The sequence below is a fragment of the Ptychodera flava genome, chromosome 6, assembly GCF_041260155.1.
Source record: "Ptychodera flava strain L36383 chromosome 6, AS_Pfla_20210202, whole genome shotgun sequence".
Lineage (NCBI taxonomy): Eukaryota > Metazoa > Hemichordata > Enteropneusta > Ptychoderidae > Ptychodera > Ptychodera flava.
In genome coordinates this window covers 24,100,680-24,125,256 of record NC_091933.1, presented here as the reverse complement: position 1 = coordinate 24,125,256, position 24,577 = coordinate 24,100,680, and the positions used below count along the sequence as shown (strand labels likewise).

Sequence of the window (24,577 nt, the reverse complement as noted above, 5' to 3'; positions counted from 1 at the left end):
ACAACTCATTATACATTTTCTACATCTTTGAAACGGGGATTACGGTAATCTTTCCTGTGATGAAAATTTTGTGAACGTCTTTGCAATGTGTTTCCACGATGAGTGGGAACTGATTCTTTGTTAGTAAAAATAGTCAGAAATGGTCTAGTGACCGTGATAAAATAAGACACAGATGTAAAGCCATTGCGAGGAAGATGGTAAGAAATTCACATTGCAATATTTTCTGTCGTATTTCTCAGCAGGAATAACCCATTTTTACACGTTGTGAATAAGAATAGCAAGCAGGTGTTCGGCGGTCAATTGCTTCTATCATAATAATCTTGATCCCAGCTATTTGGCGACAAGACAGAGGGCACTTATAATCTCGCAAAATTATTGATATTATGTCTTTGTGTTGAAAATTTTCGATCAACAGCGTGGTATACTGGGAATCGTGTTTATCACTGGACGCAGAACTACCTTGCCATCAACACTACGTACCAATGTACGCCTCTGAAAGTTATAGAGGAGGCAGGCTGTGGCATCGGCGGTAACACATTGGTCGTAATCTAGTCTTATTCTGCCCCGTCTTTTTTACCGTCTAGAAATTTCAAAGCTATAATTTTTTACCCTGACATATAATACAGCCACCTTGCACACAAGTGATCATTCCATCGTGACTGTTTCTGTTGGGATTTGTTGTTTTTTTTATTTGCCTCGTGGCCCCGGTAAGATCTTTTCCGTACGACACAGAGTTTGATTTTTTCAAGATGAGGCTGCGTTCACAAATAACGTTTGGGGGGGGGGGACTGGAGGATCGGGATTGAAATCTTTTTTTTTTTCAGATCCCCCTCAATACCCTAACAAATTTTCAAGTCCCCCGTCTATATGATCAAAAATTTCCAAGTCCCCCCATACTATCATCAGTTTTCTTCCCAGGATTTTCTGGTAGAGTGGGGACTAATTTCTTAACAATAAATGTAATGATTATGGTAATGATTTCTATTGTTTTACCGAAAATTAAAGTGTGGCGGCCACCACTCTATAATTGCTAAGGGATTAACACGGATCATATAGCTGCATATGTATTACAGATGCACGCAAAGAAAATATAAACATCTATTGGGCAGTTCTGCTGGGAAATGTTCAACACTACCTGTTATTAGCAGTTTGAAGAGCCATATTCCTAAGGCAAGTTCTTAAATTGATTCATTTTTAAAGACATCAGTGGACTTTTTTGATTTATCAGTCAAACCCGACTTAAGTTAATCCAACTCGACCTGGTCACGCCAATGGCTCCTGCTAGCTGAAGAGCACACAAAATGATGACCATGAAAGAGTATGCAAATTGTGAATTCCTGGCTACATTAAATGCTAGCTGAAATTTTTGGTGAAATAATGATAAATTTGGTAAAATTAAAATAATTCTAGTTACACATTTTTCATTTAAATTAGAGTCTTTATGTACAAATTTTATTTTTTAGTGTTATTTTACGATGAGAATATGAAAATTTAGAAAATCAAGCAGGGTGATCCCTATCATTTTTCTTTAATATTTGAAATATTTGATTATTCTCATATGCTAGAATTCAAAAATCCCTTTTCAAGTTCCTTCCATGTGTTGCTTTCTGGCCTGATCTTGTGTACAAGTATGCTTCAGGACAATCTCTGTACTGTTGACATTTCAAGAGTGTACACTTTACAAAGCAAAGTCTCTCCCTCTATACCAAATATATCATTGTCATTGTACATTCTACCACATAACATGTTGTTTGTGGTTTCATTTCAAACTTCACACTTCATGGGCATGGAAAGAACGGTAAAATGTCGCTCTTCGTTGCAATAACATCTATGCGACAAACTGATGGTATTGAAGATACAGTGATATTGGAGAAGTGTATAGCCTAGAACCTATTCTGCGCGTTTGGTTTTCGTCAAACACTCCTAAAATCATTACTAATGGAAAATGTACTCCTGGTCACTGTTTTTTAATCACCGCATATATAATTGGGATTGCATTTTAACAATGCTACATCATATATAGATGGGGGATTGCCTTCCCTAAACTGTCCACAATATCATAGTCAAATGACTTCTTCATAGCTCGGTAGACCATGTTCATCCACATCCCATGGATTGCCTTCCCTCAACTGTTCCCATGCTGCTGTTTCAAACGGTTGGTGTACCTGGACATGGACTACAACTGATTCAGAATACGTGCCTGGCTGATCCTCCAAGCGGTTTGCTTCATTGGTCGTCTGTAGCCCGCTGGAGTTATCAGTAAGTTCCTGCATAGACCCTCGAGAAAAACGAGGTTCTATAGTTCCTGTGAATTTCCGAGAGTATCTATTGATGGAGCACTGTGGCTTTGGTTTTGGTCATATGTCGGGGCATGTTGTCGATGGTCGGCTGGCGAAGTACCGAAGATGATCGGCATACGATGGTCGACGACTGTTTCTGGGATGCTCTCAGACAGGCTGTTTGTTTCCGAAGACAGTGAATTTTCGTAATGAAAACTCGGATTGTAAAATGTGTTCCCTGTACCGCTATCGGAATAACCACGTTTGATACTTGTCTCTTTGCCCTGTATACCTGTGGAAAAATAAGAGAATACATTTCATTTGTAAGTTTCTTCGGCCGGGGAGTATTGTTTGTTTGCAGCCATCAGAAAGTGGGTTGCCCCCGCCCCCAAAAAACCCAGAACCACCCAAAAGTGACTGACGGAGAATTGGATCTTCATATTGTTCAAATTTCTCAAAAGGTGCCCTATAACTGAATGTCGCAATACTACAAATTACTCATGATAACAAGTGTATAACTTAAAAAGAAAAGCAGATGAGCTTACATTTGCAGATTAAACCGACATTACTTCACCATCCAATTATCCCAAATTAGTTCTAATCGTGTTAAAACAGGATGACCCCATTCGAGCCAAAATAACAAAGTGTATTTACACATACACAGACACACACACATGGACAGACAGACGTTCTTTCATCCCATTGCTTCTCATTTTCAAAACAATAGGTCCTGATATATTTTTCACAGTTTGATGCAATCCCTCGAGAGCACCCTGGCTTTCTTTGTGATAGGCGGAAAACCCATACTGTTTAATGCCTATATGATCCATGACTTGTTGATAAATTCCAGACAAAAAGTTGGAAAATTGATCGGGCAGGATAAATTTAGGAAAGCCAAGTGAAGAATTTGACTAAAGCTTTAACTATAGTTTTTGTTTGTTTTGTTTCTCAGTGGTATGGCTTCTTGGAACCGAGTCGATACACACATTATGTCAAGCTGATCTAGTTTTCGGTAGGGGCCCAACAGTCTATGAGTGTCCTACTAAATGGTTCTTGAAATGCAGCAATTGGCTGCAAAGGGCCTTTGGAATGGTCTGATTTGGTTTTCCTACCATTTGACATGTGTAACAAGTTTTACAGAAATGTGCTATATCCTTCCTGAGATCAGGTAATAAAAATGACTGAGAATTTTATGATAGGTCTTCCTCGCTCCTAAATGGCTAGTCCAGGGAGGTTCATGGGCAAGGCACAATATTTCAGCACGATGGGACTTTTGAACAGCTATTTGATGACAATTGGATAATAAACCATCAAATAGCTGTTCAAAAGTCCTATCATGTTGAAATATTGTGCCTTCCCTATTAGCCCTGCTTGTTATTATACATAGTCTGGCATTCTCATGTGTAAATGGAGACCTCCAGATGTCTTGATTAACCAAGACAACTGGAGGTATCCATTTACGCATGAGAATGCCAGACTTTGTATAATAACAAGCAGGACTATCCGAAGTTTTAACTTCATCAACAACTTTGTCGAACAATCATGAAATGTCTGAGTCCTTGTGTTGTTCTTCAATAAGATGTGATCTAGAAAATATTTGACTTTGGTAAGTGAAAATTTTACTGGAGGTTTCAAATCCACAAGCGATAACATAATGTTCAGTATCAAACACCTGACTAAGAAAGGCGTAATTTAAGTCAACGTCTGTGACGTCAATTGTTTTATTTTCAGAATTTTTCTTTGACATGGCTGTAGAAACGGTACATGCAGGATATAATAAGGACTTTCCTGTTCAATTGGCTCTTGACCCTGATTTTAGACTAGGCTTATCGGTCACAAGTGGATTTGAAATTACCTTGTGCCAAGGAAGGTCGTTTCCAAGAAGGCGGCGAATCCTTTCAAAAAGCGAAAATGGTCTAATATCTGAAGTCATAGGTCCAGAAACAAAGTCCTAAGACAAAAATACTTTACGGAAAGGAACAGAAATATAGTCACTACAATGTATTCCTTTAGAACTTCAGATCCTGCAATGACTTTTCAGAAAACGGCAGGGTATCTGCTGTCCTTAATCCAATGATTGGGGTAAGAGAGGTTTAACTTTAGAAAATGTGTTGCGCCCATTATTAGACTGTAATTGAGATGGTGAAGAAATGAAGCCCGTGCGCTTATATCCACTTTAACCACTCTGACCTTCACAGTTTCTTTTCAATTTGAGACATTCTGACATTAAATGGCCATCTTTCTTACAATAATGACTAGAAGAAGTACTTGTCAAACTTGTTTGCCATAAGGGGACTGAGACGTGGGGTCTGAGGATGTAGGGTTGTTACTTGAACTCTGTGAACTGTTATCATTTGATTGTCTACTCTCCTTTAAGAAATTCTTTTATGGAAAAGAAGAGTTAAATTTTCCTGCACTGTTTCGGTATGTAAAGGACTGGGATGGTTTACTGATAAAGGAGGTTTTTTTAGTCAATGAATAATCATCTGCTTTTTGTTTATTGATAAATGTCTTGATGTCTCGATGGAATGCATCTTTTAAATTCCTCAATCAAAATGCGCTGCCATAACTTTGCAAACTTTCTCAGAAGAACACTAACGGGTACACATTGTTCTTTTGTTCGAGCATAAGTTTGATCTATTGCTTTCTCACAGTCCCTAAATTTCTGACGATGAGCTTCCAGAATCAACTCATAGACCTTCAGTATTAATTCTTTCACAGAATCGTATTCTGAAGCCTTTTCTACTGACAAACTGAATATAAATTCCTCTGGCTTTATCCATCAAGGCTGACCTTGATGACTAAGAAAGGCGTAATTTAAGTGAAGGTCAGCTTTCCGCACAAACACCGGACATTGATGTTACAAGTATTGAAACACGCCAGCCACTGGAATGTGCATGCAGCGCTCAGCAGTCTACAAGCAAGTCTCCCTTTGCTAAGGTACTCGCCGATATTGCTGATATTCCAAGACGAACAGACTGTTGCCCTTTGAATAGTTCTGAGTTGTGAGTACACCCCTGTCATCGCTGAGTCACATAACGCTTTAGTTATTTTCGTTTGTAGTTAATTTTGTACTCAAGTAGTCTTTGTAATTTTGTTATTTGATATTATAGGTCCTTGACCAATTTAAATATCATCCGCGTGTGCTGGTCTTTCTTTATTAATACTCGGTCCCTTCCCGCACCTTTTCGGCCAGTTTGAAATTTTGCCACAGAGTGGTTGACCATCTTGTGACAACTGGGGGCTTGTCTGGGGTTGAAAAGGTGATTTCTCTAAATTGTCCCACTTGTCTGCATATACCAGTAAGAGTATTGAGTGCCTGAGAAAGACTTGTACTAGGATTGGCATTGGTTCAAGCAGTTAACATGGATTTGGAAAAGCTTATTGCTCTTGGTACTCAGTTAGGTTATGAAGGCCAGGATTTAAATGATTGTGTAAAAGCAGAGCGAGAAAGTGAAAGGTAAAAGGCAAAGGTAGAGCGCGAAGAACGGCAAAAAGAAAGTGAGTTCAAACAGTGTGAGCATGAGCAACAACTTAAGGAACAACAAATTCTATACCAAAAAGAAAAAGACGAACAACAATTTGAAATGCAAAAGCAGAGGGAGGAGCGCGAATATAGTTTGCAAATGGAAAGATTAAAATTAGGTGTCGTCTCTAAACAGGAAGTGAGTGAAAGCAAAGATCTTTCTACTGCTGATAGTTCTTCTAGGGTGAAAGCTAGCGCGCCCAAGTTGCCTGCATTTGATGAGTCTAGGGATGACATGGATGCGTACTTGTTCCATTTTGAGAAATTTGCTACTAGCCAAAACTGGTCAAGAGCCACATTGGCCACAAGTTTAAGTGCTTTATTGAGTGGAAAAGCCCTGACAGTTTATTCCAGTATGGCAGCCACTGAGACTATGGATTATGATAAATTAAAAGAGGCACTATTGAAACGTTACCAACTGAATGAGGAAGGCTTTAGGGTTAAATTTCGCACCAGCAAACAGGAAAAGTCTGAAACTGTTAAAGCCTTTGTAGCACGACTAGACCATTATTTTGATAGATGGGTATCTATGGCTAAAGTTGACAATGATTATGGAAATTGAAAGATTTACTGCTGCGAGAACAGTTTTTGAGTGGATGTGATAGAGATTTATCCTTGTTTTTGCGTGAAAGAATTATGGTTGATGTTAATGAGATGGCTGAGTATGCTGATCGTTTCACTGAGGCCAGGGAACAGGTGGGCTACAAGGATCAGTTCCGTAGTAATAAAAACAAGTTCAAAGGTCAGGTATCTAGTAACTCTAACGGCAATAATGCTAAACATATGGACGGTCAAAGTAAATCAGGCGCTAAATATAAAGGCCCAATCATATGCTATAACTGTGGTAAACCAGGTCATACTAGTGCTAAATGTTGGAGTAAGGTAGGAGTCGATAAGGCCAAAAGTTCTCGTTTAGTAGCCACTACGGTACAGAAAAAACAAAATGAAGCTGTTAGCAAAGTTCAAGTTGCAACTTGTACTCAAATTGGTGAACCATGTATTGAACAAGACTGTTGTCTTAGTAGTTTACAGGACAGAAGTGAGGTCGAATTAAAATGTGGGCATGCTTTACCTGTAATTTCGATGACCAGCTTGTCTGAAAACCAACCATCAGTAAGTAAAATGCCTGTTGTTGATGGTATTGTCAATGGACAAAAAGTAAAAGTCCTTAGAGATAGCGGTTGTAATGGCGTAGTTATTAGAAAGGGGCTGGTCGACCCTTCCCAAATGACAGGTGAAATTCGTACTTATATAATGATAGACAGGACTTGTAGGAGAGCACCCATAGCTAAATTATTTGTAAATACTCCCTTTTATGTAGGTGAAGTGGAAGCTATGTGTATGGAGACCCCTGTATATGATCTAGTGTTAGGTAATTTAGATCAGGTCCGAGCGCCAACTGATCCTGACTTGAACTGGTTTGCACCTCCAGTTAGTGTTGACTCATTGTCTAAAAATGACCCTGTAGTTGGAAGTCAGGTGAACGATTCTGAGGTAAAAAGTGTGGTACCAGAGAATGGTGGGTATTCAAACGTAATTGTGCAAGCAGTACAGACTAGGGCTCAAAAGGTGGCTGAAAAGAAGCCAATGAAAAAACTAATTGTCCCAAAGATTAGGCAGGGAACTTGCAAGGAGCCAGTTACTGCGGAAGTACTGAAGGAAGCCCAGCAGAAGTACTGAAGGAAGCCCAGCAAGGGGACCCAACTTTGAAGCGTGCCAGAGAATTGGCGGGTTCGGGTAAACAGGTAAACACTGGTAGGGCTAATTTAGCTAGTTTCCTTAGGAGGAAGGGTCTGTTGTACAGAGAGTATACATCTCCAAAAATTGACCATGGCCAGGTGTTTACACAATTAGTGGTACCTCAGAAATTTCGTAACGATGTTTTGGCATTAGCTCATGATTCAATTCTTGGTGGGCACTTAGGAGCAAAGAAAACCTATGATAAAATTGCGACTCAATTTTATTGGCCAGGTATATATGGCGATGTTGTTCGTTTCTGTCGCTCTTGTGACATTTGTCAACGCACTATACCAAAAGGTAGGATTACTAAAGTACCACTTGGTAGTATGCCCTTAATTGATGTTCCGTTCCAGAGAGTTGCAGTAGATTTAGTTGGTCCAATTGATCCGGCAACTGACCGTGGTAATCGGCATATTCTTACTCTGATAGATTATGCCACTCGTTATCCAGAAGCTGTTCCACTTAAACGCATTTCTACCGAAGTGGTAGCTGAAGCTTTGGTTGACATCTACAGTAGAGTAGGTATACCCAAAGAAATATTGTCGGATTTAGGGACTCAATTTATATCTGATGTTATGAAGGAGGTAAATAGGTTATTGTCTATTAGACAGTTGACGACAACGCCTTATCACCCAGCTTGTAATGGCTTGTGTGAAAAATTTAATGCAGTTTTGAAAAGCATGCTGCGCAAATTGTCCTCTGAAAAACATAAAGACTAGGATAGATATATAAACGCTTTGTTATTTGCATACCGAGAGGCTCCGCAAGAAAGTACGGGATTTTCCTCATTTGAATTACTGTATGGACGCACTGTTAGAGGGCCCATGGCAATTTTGTCTGAATTATGGACCAAGGAAATTGAAACCCCTGAAGTCAAAAGTACATATCAGTATGTTTTAGACTTGCATGAACGACTGGAAGAAACATGCAAACTAGCTCAAACTGAACTTGCCAAGTCGCAGGTGCGATACAAAAACTACTATGATCGCAGGGCCAAGCCCAGGAAGTTCAAAATTTGTGATCTGGTATTGATCTTACTGCCTACAAATTACAACAAGTTACTGATGCAATGGCAGGGTCCATATTATATTACGGAGGTAGTCGGAGATTTAGATTATCGAATTGACGTGCTGGGAAAAACAAAAATATATCACACAAATTTATTGAAAAGGTATCAAGAGAGAAAACCTCATGATAGTGCAGGTGGAATTTACCAAGGTTACCAAGAAGGATAAGGTGTGATGCATTGTGTTGCTAGTGCTGTCATAGATAGTGACGAACCGGATGACACCACATCTTGGTTGAAATCTGAGCTTGTTGAAACCTTGCCAACTCATTCAACAGAGTCTGTTGCAGATGTTCATATATCCCCTGATTTGGATGAGACCCAACAGAACGAAATGAAATGTCTGATCACCGAATTTGCAGATGTATTGACAGATCTTCCAGGTCATTGTAATATTGGTGAGCATGATATTAAGTTGACAAGTGCTGAGCCTGTTCGATCAAAACCGTACCCTCTGCCGTTTGCAAAGACAGAGGAGGTCAAAAGTGAGGTCATCAAAATGTTGAACATGGGGGGTCATTGAACCATCCGACTCGCCGTATGCATCTCTTATTGTGATCGTCAAAAAGAAAGATAATACAAATCGTTTTTGCATTGACTTCAGAAAGCTGAACCGAATTACTGTGTTCGATGCTGAACCCATGCCAAGCCCTGAAGAGTTGTTTGCACATTTGTCGAAGGGGCGTTATTTCACAAAGATAGATTTGACCAAAGGTTACTGGCAAATCCCGATGAAAAGTACTGCAAAAGAAAAAACTGCATTTCTTACTCTTACTATATCAATTCCGTAGAATGCCATTTGGATTGAAAAATGCGCCCTCAACGTTCAATCGTGTAATGAGACTGTTGTTGTCTCAACTAGATGTTGTTAATATCCTGGATGACATTCTTGCCAGCTCTGTCACCTGGGATGAGCATCTAAATATTGTAAGACAAATTCTGTCTAGATTACGAGATGCAAATTGACGGCAGACCAAATAAGTGTTATTTCGGCTACTTGTCACTGCAATTTATTGGTCATGGCATAGGTAGAGGATTGCTAACCGTCATGTCTGATAAAACACAGGCAATTGTCGAGGCAAAACGTCCTGAGACTGTGACAGAAGTGAAGTCATTCTTAGGTTTGGCAGGCTATTACAGAAAATTCGTGCCAAATTTTGCCACAATAGCTGCCCCACTCACTGATTTGACACGTAAGGGACAACCAAAGAAAGTCCAGTGGGGTGAGTCACAAGAAAGAGCATTTCAAGTTTTGAAACATATGTTAAGCAGGGAGCCAGTATTAAGACTCCCAGATTTCAGTAAACCCTTTATTTTAAGAACTGATGCCTCCAGTGTAGCTCTGGGTGGAGCCTTGTTTCAATCTCATCCAGATGGGAAGTTTCCAGTGGCTTATGCCAGTACAAATTACTACCAAGAGAAACACGGTATTCTGTGATTGAAAGAGAATGCCTTGCTGTTGTTTGGGCACTTCAGAAATTCCAGCAGTATTTGTATGGCAAGCAGTTTATGCTGGAAACTGACCATCAGCCACTGATCTATTTGAATAAGGCCAAAATAGCAAATAGCCGGTTGATGAGATGGGCTCTGTATTTGCAGTCATTTGATTACACAGTTACTGCTATCAAAGGCTGTGACAATATTGGTGCAGACTATTTGAGCCGTAGTGTAACTGAGTAACCGTGTTCTAAGAAAGTACCAAAACCCAAGGTTATGGTATATCTGCTACACCGATAACAGAATAAAAAAAAAAAAACATTTTCTTTCATATTTTAGAATCTGAGAAAAGCTGTGATTATTTTGTAGGATATTACAATGTAAATGATGAAGCTTAACCTTAAAACAAGGGTACAAACACATTGGTGAGACAAAAAGTTGACTCATCCAATTTTTGTCTTTGAAAGGGGAGTAGTGTCAAGAGATGATTTTTTTTGTGTCACCAATTTCTCTACTGATTAAAATATTGATTTTGCTAAGCTTGTAAGTGAGCCGGAGGTCAAGTTGTTTTAATGTATAAATGACAGGTGGTTGTACTCAGCGAGGATTGTGTTGTACTCAGAGATAATTTATGCCGATGACAGGTGGTTGTACTCCATCGACATTTGCATTTTAGGATGTGTACACTTTGGTTATCAATTATTCGCCTGTGATGTGTGTGCACATGGTGTCGGAGGTATAAAAGACAGTGTTCGTGGATTTAGGGGCACTCCTATCTACTCCAGCTGAAGAGTCACCCTGCTGCTCAGCCTAGCCAAGTAACAACTGGAAAAGAACACTGTATTGGGACCAGCCAGTTTTCCGCACATAAACCGGACATTGATGTTACAAGTATTGAAACACGCCAGCCACTGGAATGTGCATGCAGCGCTCAGCAGTCTACAAGCAAGTCTCCCTTTGCTAAGGTACTCGCCGATATTGCTGATATTCCAAGACGAACAGACTGTTGCCCTTTGAATAGTTCTGAGTTGTGAGTACACCCCTGTCATCGCTGAGTCACATAACGCTTTAGTTATTTTCGTGTGTAGTTAATTTTTGTACTCAAGTAGTTTTTGTAATTTTATTTATTTGATATTATAGGTCCTTTGACCAATTCAAATATCATCTGCTGGTCTTTCTCTTTATCAATACTCGGTCCCTTCCCGCACCTTTTCGGCCAGTTTGAAATTTTGCCACAAAGTGTTTGACCATCTTGTGACAAGTAGCATATCTTTCATTTACATTAGAGTCTTTACCGTTCAAAGTTTTCATTCACTGCATGACCTTAAATGATTTTCGAGAAAAGTGACTTTTTAATGTACATTTGTAGCACTTAAAACATGATGGGGTCACCTTTGGTGATCCCTTTTTTCTCTAATATTTGATTATTCTCATATGCTAGAATTCAAAATTCCCTAGTAACTGTTAAGTCTCATAGTCTTCTTCCGTGTGTTGCTCTGTGGCCTGACCTTGTGTACAGTTATGTTTCACTGTCAATTAAGTGTCCTATGACCCAAAGTCTTCTTCAACAACATCAACGTCTACGCTATCGATGTCACTGCCAGTATGCAAAGACAGTGACACTGCCCGTAGGCAGTAGCAGGGCAGTAGCTGTATTAACTTTGTATTTTGTCAATATTTTTGTTCAGTTTAGACAAGTGCTCTCTTGTTCTACGCCCTACAACACGTCGAGCTGTCCAGTATTCAGCTTTCTTACACAGCCTGTGTATGTGTACCGTACATTTGTATCATTGACAAGTGACTTTCAGTCTAGATTCTAATTCAATCATCGCCAATATTTAGAAATACAGGCTTTGTTGACGAACTGAATATCGTGTATTTCAGCATGCTGTAGAGAGATACCAAGAAACAGTATTTGATACATTGCATAGAAACATTGAAAAATTATCGACAGTTGCAGCGTCTGCCCCGTTTTAAGGCCAACTTGTTGTTTTATGGAAATTTAATGGCATTAATACATTTTTAAATTTTTTCGAGATTTAAGTCATAAAATGAGACAAAACGGTTCTAGATTTTGTTAAATTATTACTAACATTAGAACCATTGGATGATATCAAAACGTTTGGAATCAAAATTTTTTCAGGTCTCCCCATAGGCAGAGCAAAACTTTCAAGTCCCCCCCACCACCCCCAGAATTTTTGAATCCCCCTGAATTCCTCCAGCTGGCCCTCGCAATTTTTTTAAATGCAGCATTATTTTTAAACAAAAAAGGTCCGGAAACTGTTAAACCACACGAACACGTCACACCTGATTGGATATCTTTTTCACTATAAATGATTTACCCTTTACGAATACCCTTCCAAAATACTATTGAAACATGACTATTTGTCTTGTCATTGATGAGTTGAATGTTCTTGATCCACAATGTTCCTGTCTTTAGTAACAATTACAGCTGTAAGTTAGAAGATGTTTGCTGAAGCTAAAACTGTCTCACATAGTTGTGGCACCGAATTACATGTAAAACCCACTGTTGTCTGAGCGTGACTGTATCATCGTAAACACCGTGTTAAAGGAAACTTCTTGTGAATTGTTCCATCTGTTCATTGTCAGGACAATTTACTCCATGAGCACTTTAGATGATGATGATAAGGACGACGATGACGACGAGACGATGATGATGATGATTGTAGTGGTGTTGGGGATGGTAGTGACGAGATGATGATGATGATGATGATGATGATGATGATGATGATGATGATATATGAGAGAGGGGGGAAAAGATGCGAGTAAGGAAATTCAATTGTTAGTGAAATAATAATCTCATGTATGTACATGTATGTAAGAAATGTACTACACACACCACCATTAATTGTGTGGATACGTACGGTTACCCCTGTAGAGAACTAAATAGCATAATCCGGGTGGTATGGTAATAGCGCATATGAAAATGGTCAGTCCGACTTCGAGACTTGGTCCAAACTTCTCTGAAAAAAGAACGATTGCATAAGTCACTATTCTTTAACCAACCTCTTCTGAATTTCATGTCATGGGCGGATTTTGTAACTATTACGATACATAAACCAATATCGGCGATCTGGCCTCAGGGGCTAATGAATGGTCCATTAAAGTAAAGAGTAAAGAATAATGCTATTTAACCTAGTTTTGTGTACAATCTGTTTTCCCTTGTTCTGTTCTCTCGCCCGTATATTTTCTCGCTCTGTGCATTGTGTCATGATGGTTTTATGTATGCAATATGTAGTGTACCCTCTTGGTGAACTCTTCGTATAGGATTTTGCCTTGACCTCCATACCAGATTTACGCCAAACCATTACGGTTTTTTTTCTGCGGTCCTCCTCTCACTACATCTTCTCTGTTAAATATAAATATTTCAACCAACCTGACTTTTCGTTACATTTAACTCCCTGGTATCCTGCGTCACAATGGCATTGACCGTCTATACAAGTGCCGTGTTGGCAAGAAACGTTTTGTTCCACACAGTTCCTTGAGCTGTCTGAAGAAAGCAAACACAAAATTTCATACTCCGCGGCCGTGAGTCTGGACATGGTCAAGTTTCCGCTTACAACCACTAATGTAATGTTTCTGTTGATAGCCAAGTATAATGATATGGAAATAGTATTTTCCAGTGTTTCTCACTGTTATTTGATAACTTCCAAATGTTGGGTGGAAGATGTGTAGGAATCATCTTTCATCTTCACCTTTAAAAATCATCTATGTCAATTTGAACCAAGCTCTCGTTTTGTCACGTGACTGTAAGCTCAATAAACTTCGGGAGTCTGAAGCAAGCAAGCAAGCAAGCAAACACAACAGTTCACATTATGTAATTTTTGCGATGGCAGTAGTCGTCATTTTAGTTGTCGGCCACTGGTTTTCAAAAATCTGCAAACGCATGTCTTCATCAATTGGATAATAACTATCAGAAGTTTCCCCTTTCACTTTCATCACCTTGGATGAGTTTACTATGAATAAGACATATGAATCGATATCTTAATCAGAGCTCTCTTGAATATTACTCTGTGTTCAAACCTATAGAACAATTGCTTCCTGCGTAACCGTCATCACAGATGCTACTACTAAACCGACAGGTACCATGGCCCGAGCAATTCAAATAGCAATTATCTGTAAAAAATGTCGAGACTGTATAGCAAATTAAGATATTGATCCAGTGTGGAATTTCATGGCATTGAGAAACCACGCTCTTGAGGTAATAGGCAATTTTCTAATCGTTGAACTATCACTGCTGATAATTTTCTAATAATCTTGACAAGTCGTTTTCCAACTCAATTGCAAGTAGAATTTTCTGATGCTTTTCGTCATTACTCGATGAATTTTCGATGTTTAATGAGCAACACGAATAAAGTGTCTTTCATCTCCCCTTTTCAACATAAATATTTCAACCAACCTGACTTTTCGGTACAGTTAACTCCCTGGTATCCTGTGTCACAATGGCATCGACCGTCTATACAAGTGCCGTGTTGGCAAGACACGTTTTGCTCCACACAGTTCCTGGAGCTGTCTGAAGAAAGCAAACACAGCATTTCATACATCATACTTCAGTCTGTTAATAACGTTTTAGATTCGCCGATCTGTAAATTTTTCTATGGCTACAATCGCTTCAAATCTGAAGTTCTGTTTTAGGCCAATGGATTTTAAACACCTTGATTGATACTAAGTCTGAGTTGTGCTTGACCTTACGAAAATTGGTATTTGTCATCACTATTTCCGAGAAAATACAAATTAGGGACACGACGAGCCTCATTTTATCAGCAATTTTTCCAAACCCGTTCACATGCCCACGGACACTCAAATGACTAAAGGTTGGGCGTGAGATTGAGTCAATGTTTCTTAGAATGGGTGAAAACAAATCTCCTCCCCATTTTGTCTTGGTCATATGTACATATATCTTTAACCGAATCCCGCTACTCCTGAGACATTAAAAGTATTTGTCACATGTTGATCGATACTCTCACAACTTACCCACTTTGTCTACGTGATTCAATATCACGGCTCCCAAAAGTACGAGAGATATTCGATTTATGACCATCTGGGTCTTCATGGTCACTGATTTAAAATAACAAATGTAAAATTGTGTAATTATCGATATTATACAGTATTTTCGTTCAGTTCATATCACATTGCAGTTCCAAAAGCTTATGGAAACAATTGATAGAGATCCACAATAAAGACATATATTAACCATTGGTTGCTCTGGTCGTGCCGTCATGTTTTGTGTGGTATACCTGTTGTGTCTTTTGTTTCTAGAAATGATTTAAACCTTTGCTCAAACTTTCCTCAAAGAATCTTTAAACCATTCTTTCGAAATTAAGAATAAAAATACGGGGTCACAGAACAAATTTTGGTACTATTGAAACGAATTACAAATATTTCCCAACACTTTAAATTCAAAATGGCCGCCGTGCCTTGTTAACTTTGTGGAGAAATGATTTTTCTACCTTCTACCTTAGAACAAACTGTTCAATTTTCAAGTCACAGATGCCAATTCTTACATTTTGAATGCCATTTATCATATTGAAATATGTATTAAAGAGAGGCAGCTTCAAAAATTGCTGTTCAGTCGTACAGTAACATTGTTCACAAGACTTTTGTCATCTGTACATGCTCCTTTTCTTGACTCATCTCGCCGTGCATTTTGAACCCTAAGATGTGGTATCTTCATCAGTCGTTCTGTTCTTGTCTATATCCTCCATACTTTGCATGTCCTTGGTTCATATGTAGGGTAGCTACGATCGGGATAATTTGATTGTTCGAAATGTTGTGTGATGTGGGTGTTTCTGGTGTCGACATTGCCCCGATTTTGAACGGTCTGGTTAATTTTTAGTAGAAATTGAGACCACGTTTTGTAGATCTCCGTTGCTGTTGAACTTTCCTTTGTTTAATGTGACTGTTCACATTTCGCGTACACGGTATTTCCAGTCAAACGTCTCAAGGCATACGAGCTCAGAAGGAGATATTCGTGACAGACACCCCTATTAAAGTTAAAATTGAACATATAGGAATCATAAACGGAACCGACCGAGTGACCAAACCCGGAGACCAAACACACAACAGTCGGACTGTCTCGGACAACTACAAACCGATTCTAGCCTGGCTCTTATTCGAGGAATAGCGGAAAACAATCGTACAATAACATTGACCTACAAAAGAAGGCAAGCGACTGATGAAATGGCCATAATGAGATTCCAAACACATATTGTGAGGATTAACAAATCCTTCTTTGTGACCTAAGGCCAAAGAAGAGAAATGTTTGTTTTTTTTCTCAAGGGAGAGGGGAGGGTCAGGTTTATAGTTTTATCAATATAGTCACATATATACTGTTCATGCAGTCACTGATCATGCTCCCAAAGAATTTTCTTACGCCACCAGTGTCCAGTGACCCTTAAACTTGATTTATAGATAGATGAAGCAGTACGTAGTTTGCCGCGGCCGCCGGCCACGAAACAGGAAGAAACAGGATGACGCGCTCTGTTCGAGTGGCGCCCGCGCTGACCAGAAACATTTCTTTTTTTTTTGCCTGAGTAATGTGAGCATGGTCAATGCCCAACTTGATTCTACTGACATATCGCCCCTTTATCCTAATTTCATACAACCGTAACGATTTAATAAATTATAACATCCTGAACAAGAAACAAGCTGACAGACGAAGTGGCTATACTTTCATTTAATGTTATGAGGATATTTTAAGTTATACTCAAAATAAATCTAAACACCTTGTTCCCGCCTGTACCAATCAAATACAGTAAATAAAGAATAGAACAGATACAAATAGAGTTAGCACAGTGGTGGAGGGACTGTGGAGTGAGACATGTAAATCTGACAGGTAGGTGGTACTAGTGTACAACGGCCATCATATAGGTAAACCAGACAACTACTGTATAGTTCGAGAACGTCTTTGAATTTACCACATCAGGGCTAAGTTTCTTCACAAGGTACTGTTATGCAAAGCTGACCGGTATATGAACCCGGAAAAAGGAAAGTGGATGCAGGTGAAGAATACACGCAATAGATACATATTTGCGACAGTACTCCTCACTCTCAATATGGTAACATTACATGTATAACAGCAAAATATTGGCTAATCACTGCTTAACAATTAAGGATAAATTTTGACATCAACGATGACCTAGCAGTTTGGGATAGCCAATTTATGCAGCCTATACGAACTGTACGATCAGCGTTCATGCACCATATACTCACTGCGTATTACTCAGTTCCTAGCTTTGTTGAAGCACAGACGCATGAAGACTTCAGTGTAGAGTAATGTAAAAGAACCGCATATACCACATCGACAATTCCAGGCACCTGTGTATTGAAGTTACAGAGTACAGGTTTCGATTGCGTTAATCTTGAATTCCAAAAAAATTGAAAGAAAGGCAACGAGTGCATTAATGATTTTCGTTGCCTGACACGATAAACAGGAGACTGTACTGTCTAAACTGTTACGAGTGAATGATTTTCGAATTGGTCTGAGCACGCGCATTAACGTGCCAATGACGAAATACAAACCATGTACCTGTGTTTGTTCAAGATCCGATGCCATCCAATGAATTCGTATTTGCTGGAGCAGTAGCTGACATTGCTTTCATACTATATTTGACGTGATTGTACAATGTATGTCACCTTGTCTTTTTTGTTTGTTTCATTATTTCGATTTTCTTGTCATAGAAAATTAAGATCTCATGTGCCCTGAAGAACTAAAGTTTGATACGCATATGTATAGAACTAGAGTATCTCGGAGGAGAAAGAATTGCAGTTATTCCCTAACTTGTATCACTTCATCTTTAAGGATCCCAATGGAAGATATATCTTTACTTGTCGTTATGTTATTATCTTGGTAGAAGCGATTGAGTGAGACAAGCGTGTCTTCTGTAAGTTATACGTGGGCGTTATGGTCTAACTTTTACGAGCTATCGCCATTATGGAAGCAAATTTACTTTTATTTTTACTTTTAAATCATGTTCTTACACGGGCATTCTGTTGTTCTTAAATGATGGTGTATAAGCGTATAGACATGATTTCGTATTAAAATTTTTAGTTTCTGTTGCCGCCGGGAACTTACATCGTGATTTCTTGTAAAAAAAATAATAGCCTCAACAGAAATGAGGTATCATTAATACAAAAGGGAATAGAAACAGTCGCATTCCGCTGGTTCACCAAATCGATTATTCTTTCTCTCACACCCGGTCTCCACTGCGGCACGGCAGAGTTCTTACTAGACTCTCCACAGTCGCTGTGCCTTGTTCGGTGCGCGCCGCGAAGGGCCTGCATTCGAAGGCTACGCTGTGCAGCTGTGAGAGGACGCGCTGTCAGATACAGCGACTGTCGGTTCTTGAAAGGATATAAATATTAATAAGAGTAATAAGAGTCAACAACGAACGCACCAGCAAGTTTTGTTTTACCCACAGGGGGCTGTCTACATGTCCGTCCCCAGGGGTGGGTAGGTGTTTCGTTGTATCGCTAATAAAGATATATTCTACCAACCTTTGGTGTTTCGGTCTTAACTTAGCACTGCCCTTGACAATCTTGCGTATACGTTTTTCAACATGCTGCGTCTATTATCTGATGAGTTTGAGTGCCTAATTAGCCAAAGTAATCAAGGGTAAATTACTAATCTGTGGACGCTCTCACCAGATTATCACCGGATTAAATTTGACAAAGTCAATAACGAACGCACCAGCAAGGTATAACTTCAGTTATACCTTGCTGGTGCGTTCGTTATTGATCCGGTGCGTTCGTTATTAATCCGGTGATAATCTGGTGAGAGCGTCCACAGATTAGTAATTTACCCTTGATTACTTTGGCTAATTAGGCACTCAAAACTCATCAGATAATAGACGCAGCATGTTGATAAAACGTATACGCAAGATTGTCAAGGGCAGTGCTAAGTTAAGACCGAAACACCAAAGGTTGGTAGAATATATCTTTATTAGCGATACAACGAAACACCTACCCACCCCTGGGGACGGACATGTAGACAGCCCCCTGTGTGTGAACATGGAACCTGTGACGATGTGCGTTACAAAAAAGGGGGGACGGGGGACAAATACTGTTACCCTCTAAAAGACTAATTTTTTATATTGCAGTGCAACTCACTGACAATAGAACGTAAAATATAGAATGAAAACAAAGAGAAAATGTGAAAACGTAACCCTTGACCTGCCAGGCTTGTTCACGTCCAGGACACTCAGTGTGACAGTTTTCGGACAGGGTAAATTTCGGCTAGAGCCGTTTCATAAATGACGAGCACTACGAAATCTTATTACCATTCCTTAAGAAATTTATTGTGTCTATCTTCAAATTGTTAACAGAACGGAAGTGGTATTTAGAGAGTCAGAGTTGCCAAATTGTTGACCCCGTGTTGAGTGCGTAGTAATCGGACTGCAATCGCAATAATCGGACGTCGTATTTGGAATGTGATTATAGGGGCTAAATATTGATATTTTGAAACTTCAAACCCCCGATTTTCAATTTCGATGAGTTTAGAAAACTGTTTGTAAAAATTTCGTGATAAATTCATTACGTTCAATCCATGGACGACGCAACTATATTTTAATATGGTGCCTACATTTCGGACATGGGCTGTCTCTCTGAGTTGCTTTCGACACCCTGTATCATACGGTGTGTATTTAACTTGACCAAGTTTGTAGCTCGAAATAGCTTCTACCGATAAAAAAATATTAAAAACGGGACAGCAGCGTCACCTGACTGAATATGCTGTCACATGACTTGTAAAACGCCATCAATGCAGAGCGAAGTGAGTAAAACGAACATGTCATAAATGTCCGAAAACGGAGGTCTCCGAAAACTGTCACACTGAGTGTACACGACCAAAACAGAGTGAATAAGAAATGCACAGTTGAAATAATCTTTATGGTTCTATTGAAAGAAAACGGGAAAAAAATAAAAACTTTAAAAGATTTTTATTACATTGTGAATAAAACTTTAAAAAATATGTCCTTTCTTCTGCGCATGACGAAACTACAGAACGGCATTTGCTATATTAGCGTATTTTGCGACGTTCGAACAGCATCCAAAGTCGCTACCGGATAACGGCAATTTGTAACGCACATAGTCAGGATTAGCGATGCATTTATTCTCGGTCATATTTCGAATACCTACTACATGTCTGTCATTTCCTTAATTTGATGTGTGCTATGATGCCATTTCAAATTTGATACGTCGTTTTCGCGACAGAATTCGACTCACATCATGGGTAAATAATATCGTCCTGAAATGATTTGCACACTATGTATATTTATAACACACCACATGATGCTCATTCCGTGTCGCGATTCGCCAGAAATACATCACGCGATAAAATAGATATGTCTAGTCCCCATCGGATCGACAAAAGTGACGTCAGATGCTTCCACGGTGATCTTTAATGAGTTGTTGGAAAATAAAAAAATGGGAAAGGATGGTGTGATTTTTAAAGGAAAGAATGATCAAATAAATTAAATTCTTGTTCCCCGATATCTTGAGTCTAATGTCTCGAGGATCATTGGTGGAGCTTGGATAACTCAAAACCAGAAGGGCTAAATTTAGGGAAGAGTCAAGTGTACGACCTGCAGCTGGAATATACTTGGTTCAAGTCTGTGATTTGTGAATGATTGTTGAGTTGAGTGAACGCGACGATTAGCGTTTTATTTTCATGTGAAACGCGTGAGTGGAGTGGACGCTATACAGGAGAGTTTCACCCCGAATCACACCATCCGGCAGAAATTGACTCACTACTGCGCAGACTGAAAGGTAACGCATTATATCGCTGGGAAAATCTGGTCAGGACTGCCGAATTCGGAATATAGATTTAATTTGTACGAAATAGGACAGACAAGAGAAACTATTATAAATGATTTTATTTTTTAAAAATCACCGACTTTGAATGCAGTCTAGACCTGGAATGAACAGAAGTGTTCAAAATATAACTATCAACATGAAAACGACAGTAAAAAGGTCTATTATGGATAACTTCATGAAATAATGAGTTAGAAAAAAGCAAAACTTTCCCTTCATTCAATCTTTTTTTCATCATCATGTTTTTTCATCCGTGTGTGTGTTATATATTTGATCAGGTGAAAAATGATTAACTCTTTACAACGTAAGTTTTTGACCATGACTTTCTGTGATATATTTTTGTTGACACGTCCTGTCATAAAAAATGATTCTATCAAAATCTACATGTTTAATCAGTAGGTAACCCGACCTACCTATTTCAAAACCCCTTATCCTGAAACTGTTACTCTTTTTGCAAGTTTTGCTCTTTCTTCATAAAAACTACCCTATTTTAATAATAATAATAATAATAATAATAATAATAATAATAATAATAACAACAACAACAACAACAATTTATTCATTTATAAAGCGACTAAATCCACACAAGAAGTGTGATCAGAGACGCGGGATAAAATACAATTAATAATATAAAAGGTAACATATTTAGAAACAAAAAAGCATCAATACAATGGATGAGTTCAGTTTAAAGCAGAACTAAAAAGAAATGTTTTATAACTTGATTTAAAACTTGGCAGACTTGGGGAGCGACGAACAACAATCGGAAGGTTATTCCATGAAAAGGGGGCGGCAATACTGAAGGCGCGGTCCCTATATTCTTTGTACGCGACCTGCTTTGACACAGTTTAAAATTGGTCAGCGGATCTCAGCGGACAAATTAACCATGCTAGAAGATAACTTGGACCGAGTGAATGGATATATTTATAGGTGAAGATAAGAATCTTAAAGGCAGCCAATGTAGCTGAAACAAAATCGGGGTGATATGCTCAGTGACTCTTGAGCGAGTTACAATTCTAGCAGCTATGTTCTGGATACGTTGAATGTGATTAACTGAGTATTTCGGAAGACCATAAAGAAGAGAATATACATGAATTAATGCGAGATGCCAGAAAAGCGTGAATCAAATGTTCCGTGTCTGATCTAGAAAGATTATATTGCGATTATATTACCATGCCATGTCCATCGCATTTCAATTGGTCGAGTCGAACCATGTGACTGACCTCAAATACACAGTAATTATTTTCTGTTTATGTGCTTGTGAGTATGAATAATATCGTGAACATCGTAACTTTACAGCCAAAAAGTAAATTGTAATTTGTACAAAGATCATAATCAATCACAATGGAGCACTTGTGAGCGAAGTTTAGACACTTTTTTCCAAAAAATATCCAGATTTGCAAACGTTTTACAGCAAGCGCACTACTCACTGATAAGTTATCGGGCCCGTTGTCGTCCGCTTGAATTTTCGTAAATTTTGACGGCTTTTTGGGGGGTTCGTTAATAATATAATGGAAATAACAGACTCCGCGCTGACCATTAAGGTTTATTTATGGACCCGTTAATTTTTGGCTTTCCCTCGCCCATGCCCATAAATAAACGTTATCGTTCAGCCGTTATTTCTATAACGTTTGCAATGTGTCGTAAGTGAAAAATAGCCGAGCGGCAGATATTGTTGACATGAGGGTAAGTCGTAAGACCAAGATAACTCCAAGACTCTTTGCCTGACTTTGAACAGGGATCAAGGTATCACTGTCACCGACCCGTATCTTCCTTATTCTATCATCCGAAGCATTACTGGAAAATGCAAAGAAAGTTACAAAGTCAGTTTTATCATCATTCAAACAAAGGATGTTTGCAGACATCCAAGACCTAACGTATGGAATACAATATTCAAGATTTCTAACCATCACAGAGGCATCATTGATCTTAAAAGACATATATAATGAAGAATCGTCGACATAAAAATTATAAAGGCAGCCATAACTTGCAACTAATTTCAGCAAAGGTGATGTATATACATGAAATGGTATAGGGCGAAGAACTGACCCTTGTGTAACCCCGGTATCAATTTGACGGAAACATGATTTAGTGGAATCGATAACAACACACTGATTATGGGTTAGAAAGATATGAGCGGAACCAATTAAGAGCATTCCCTGAAAAACAAAGAAGGTCTGACAACAGACTTAGTAAAATATCATGATTAACGGTATCGAACGCTGTGGAAAGATCAAGTAAAACCAAAAATACATCATGTTTTGCACCAGTGCTAACAAATTATATCATTAGTAACCTTTAAGAGAGCAGTCTCTGTGCTGTGACCAGCTTTGACACTTTGTACGCAGACTGTAACGGATCACCCAGGGAATGACTAGCAATATGATTGGTCAACCTAGTAGCAACCAGTTAAGTAGAAGTCCTCTCCACCATGAGGAGGTTCTAAAACCTTTGATAGAAATGGTAAGTTAGAAACAGGGCGATAATGTTTGAGAATCTCATGATCGAGAGATGGTTTCTTGAGTAGAGGTTTAACAACAGCATGTTTAAAATCTGTGGGTCAATACCATCACCTAAGGAGTCATTGAATAACTCATTTATGTACGGTAGTAACACTTGTAGGATTTCTGGCTACTTCAGGATAGGAATTTGATCTAAGTATACCATGTCGACGAAGGAGATGACCGAATGATAATCAAGACTTCCTCAGTGGTTGTTGGCATTAACGTTTCGAAACGATAATCAGGTTTCAAATCGCAGATCGGTGACGTTGATGGTGAAGATCGTCGGATGACTGGCTCAAGTTCGAAACTAGTGACTTTACGCTATGTAAAAAGAAATCTCCATAGCGATTGGCGATTTCTGACGGATTATCATGCTTCGGGAGATGAACAGATCCCCGAGGTTGGCCGATTAGCCGTTCAACGATATTAAACAACTGGTCTGTTTGCCCTTGCTGTTGTCAATCAAGCCTGAGTAATAATCACGTTTGGCATTTTCAATGAGGCGTGCAAATTGCAGCCTCTCTTAACAGGTGTCTTTCACGAAATCAGGATGGTCACTGTGAGCACGGGGCTCGTAGACAGTCCCTTGGCTTTTCTTGGCAGCAAATACTGGCTGGCCAAGCCTGCTCGTTGACCCCATGATCTACGCAACAACCTACCAGTATAACGCGACAATCAGCTTAAGTTATTCAATTTGTTAGACTTACATTTTGATATTCTTGGCACCTTTGAATCATCATTTGAATATATAAAACTTGAGGCTAGTAGAAACATTGAGCAGGTGTATTTCTCGGCAAAAGTATTTTCGTTTGTATAACAACTATGATAAAGGTAAACTAGCATTATGCGTCGCAAAGAGGAAATATTCAACTGTTGGATACACTTTCCCACTCTACATAAGAGAAGGCACTTTTAAAATCACGCAGTAAATTTTGGCCACCATCCTTCCTAATAAAAGGACAAAGTTGCCTATAATTGACCTGCGTTGCTTATCAATAATGATAACAACCCACTGTGTACACTTCATTGAGAAAACGAATCGTCAGTTTTTACGAGAAAGCAAAAGTGAAAACTTAATTTTCGCTTTTCACTTTTGGAAATGAAACTGCGAACATGGCAATGCAGTAGACGGTGCATGACTTCAACACCTTAAAGAATCCGGAGCGCTGAAAAATGAGTAACGGCGACCGGGTACAAA

The 24,577-nt window shown here is 39.0% G+C and overlaps 1 protein-coding gene across 2 annotated transcripts; it reads right to left on the bottom strand.

The window, feature by feature from the left end:
• Nucleotides 1–1,422: 1,422 nt before the first annotated feature.
• On the bottom strand, nucleotides 1,423–17,541 carry LOC139135257 (protein delta homolog 2-like). 2 transcript variants are annotated; one of them, XM_070702554.1, is made up of 6 exons: nucleotides 17,282–17,541; nucleotides 15,044–15,127; nucleotides 14,469–14,582; nucleotides 13,446–13,559; nucleotides 12,934–13,032; nucleotides 1,423–2,571 (listed from the first exon to the last, which is right to left on the bottom strand). In XM_070702554.1, coding segments are annotated over exons 1-6 (687 nt in total). In that variant the 5' UTR covers nucleotides 17,283–17,541; the 3' UTR covers nucleotides 1,423–2,296. The 2 variants fall into 2 exon arrangements, with proteins under 2 accessions (XP_070558655.1, XP_070558656.1); XM_070702555.1 differs by lacking the exon at nucleotides 12,934–13,032 and having other exon boundaries at nucleotides 2,201–2,571; nucleotides 17,282–17,535.
• Between the last annotated feature and the right edge of the window lie 7,036 nt (nucleotides 17,542–24,577).

What these genes read in the sequence shown, in the direction of transcription:
- LOC139135257 (XM_070702554.1), bottom strand. An exon ending in TAACTGTACCGAAAAGTCAG is followed by an intron (nt 13,560 to 14,468) that starts GTTGGTTGAAAT and finishes TGCTTTCTTCAG; the next exon opens with ACAGCTCAAGGAACTGTGTG. An exon ending in TAAATGTAACGAAAAGTCAG is followed by an intron (nt 13,033 to 13,445) that starts GTTGGTTGAAAT and finishes TTCTTTTTTCAG; the next exon opens with AGAAGTTTGGACCAAGTCTC.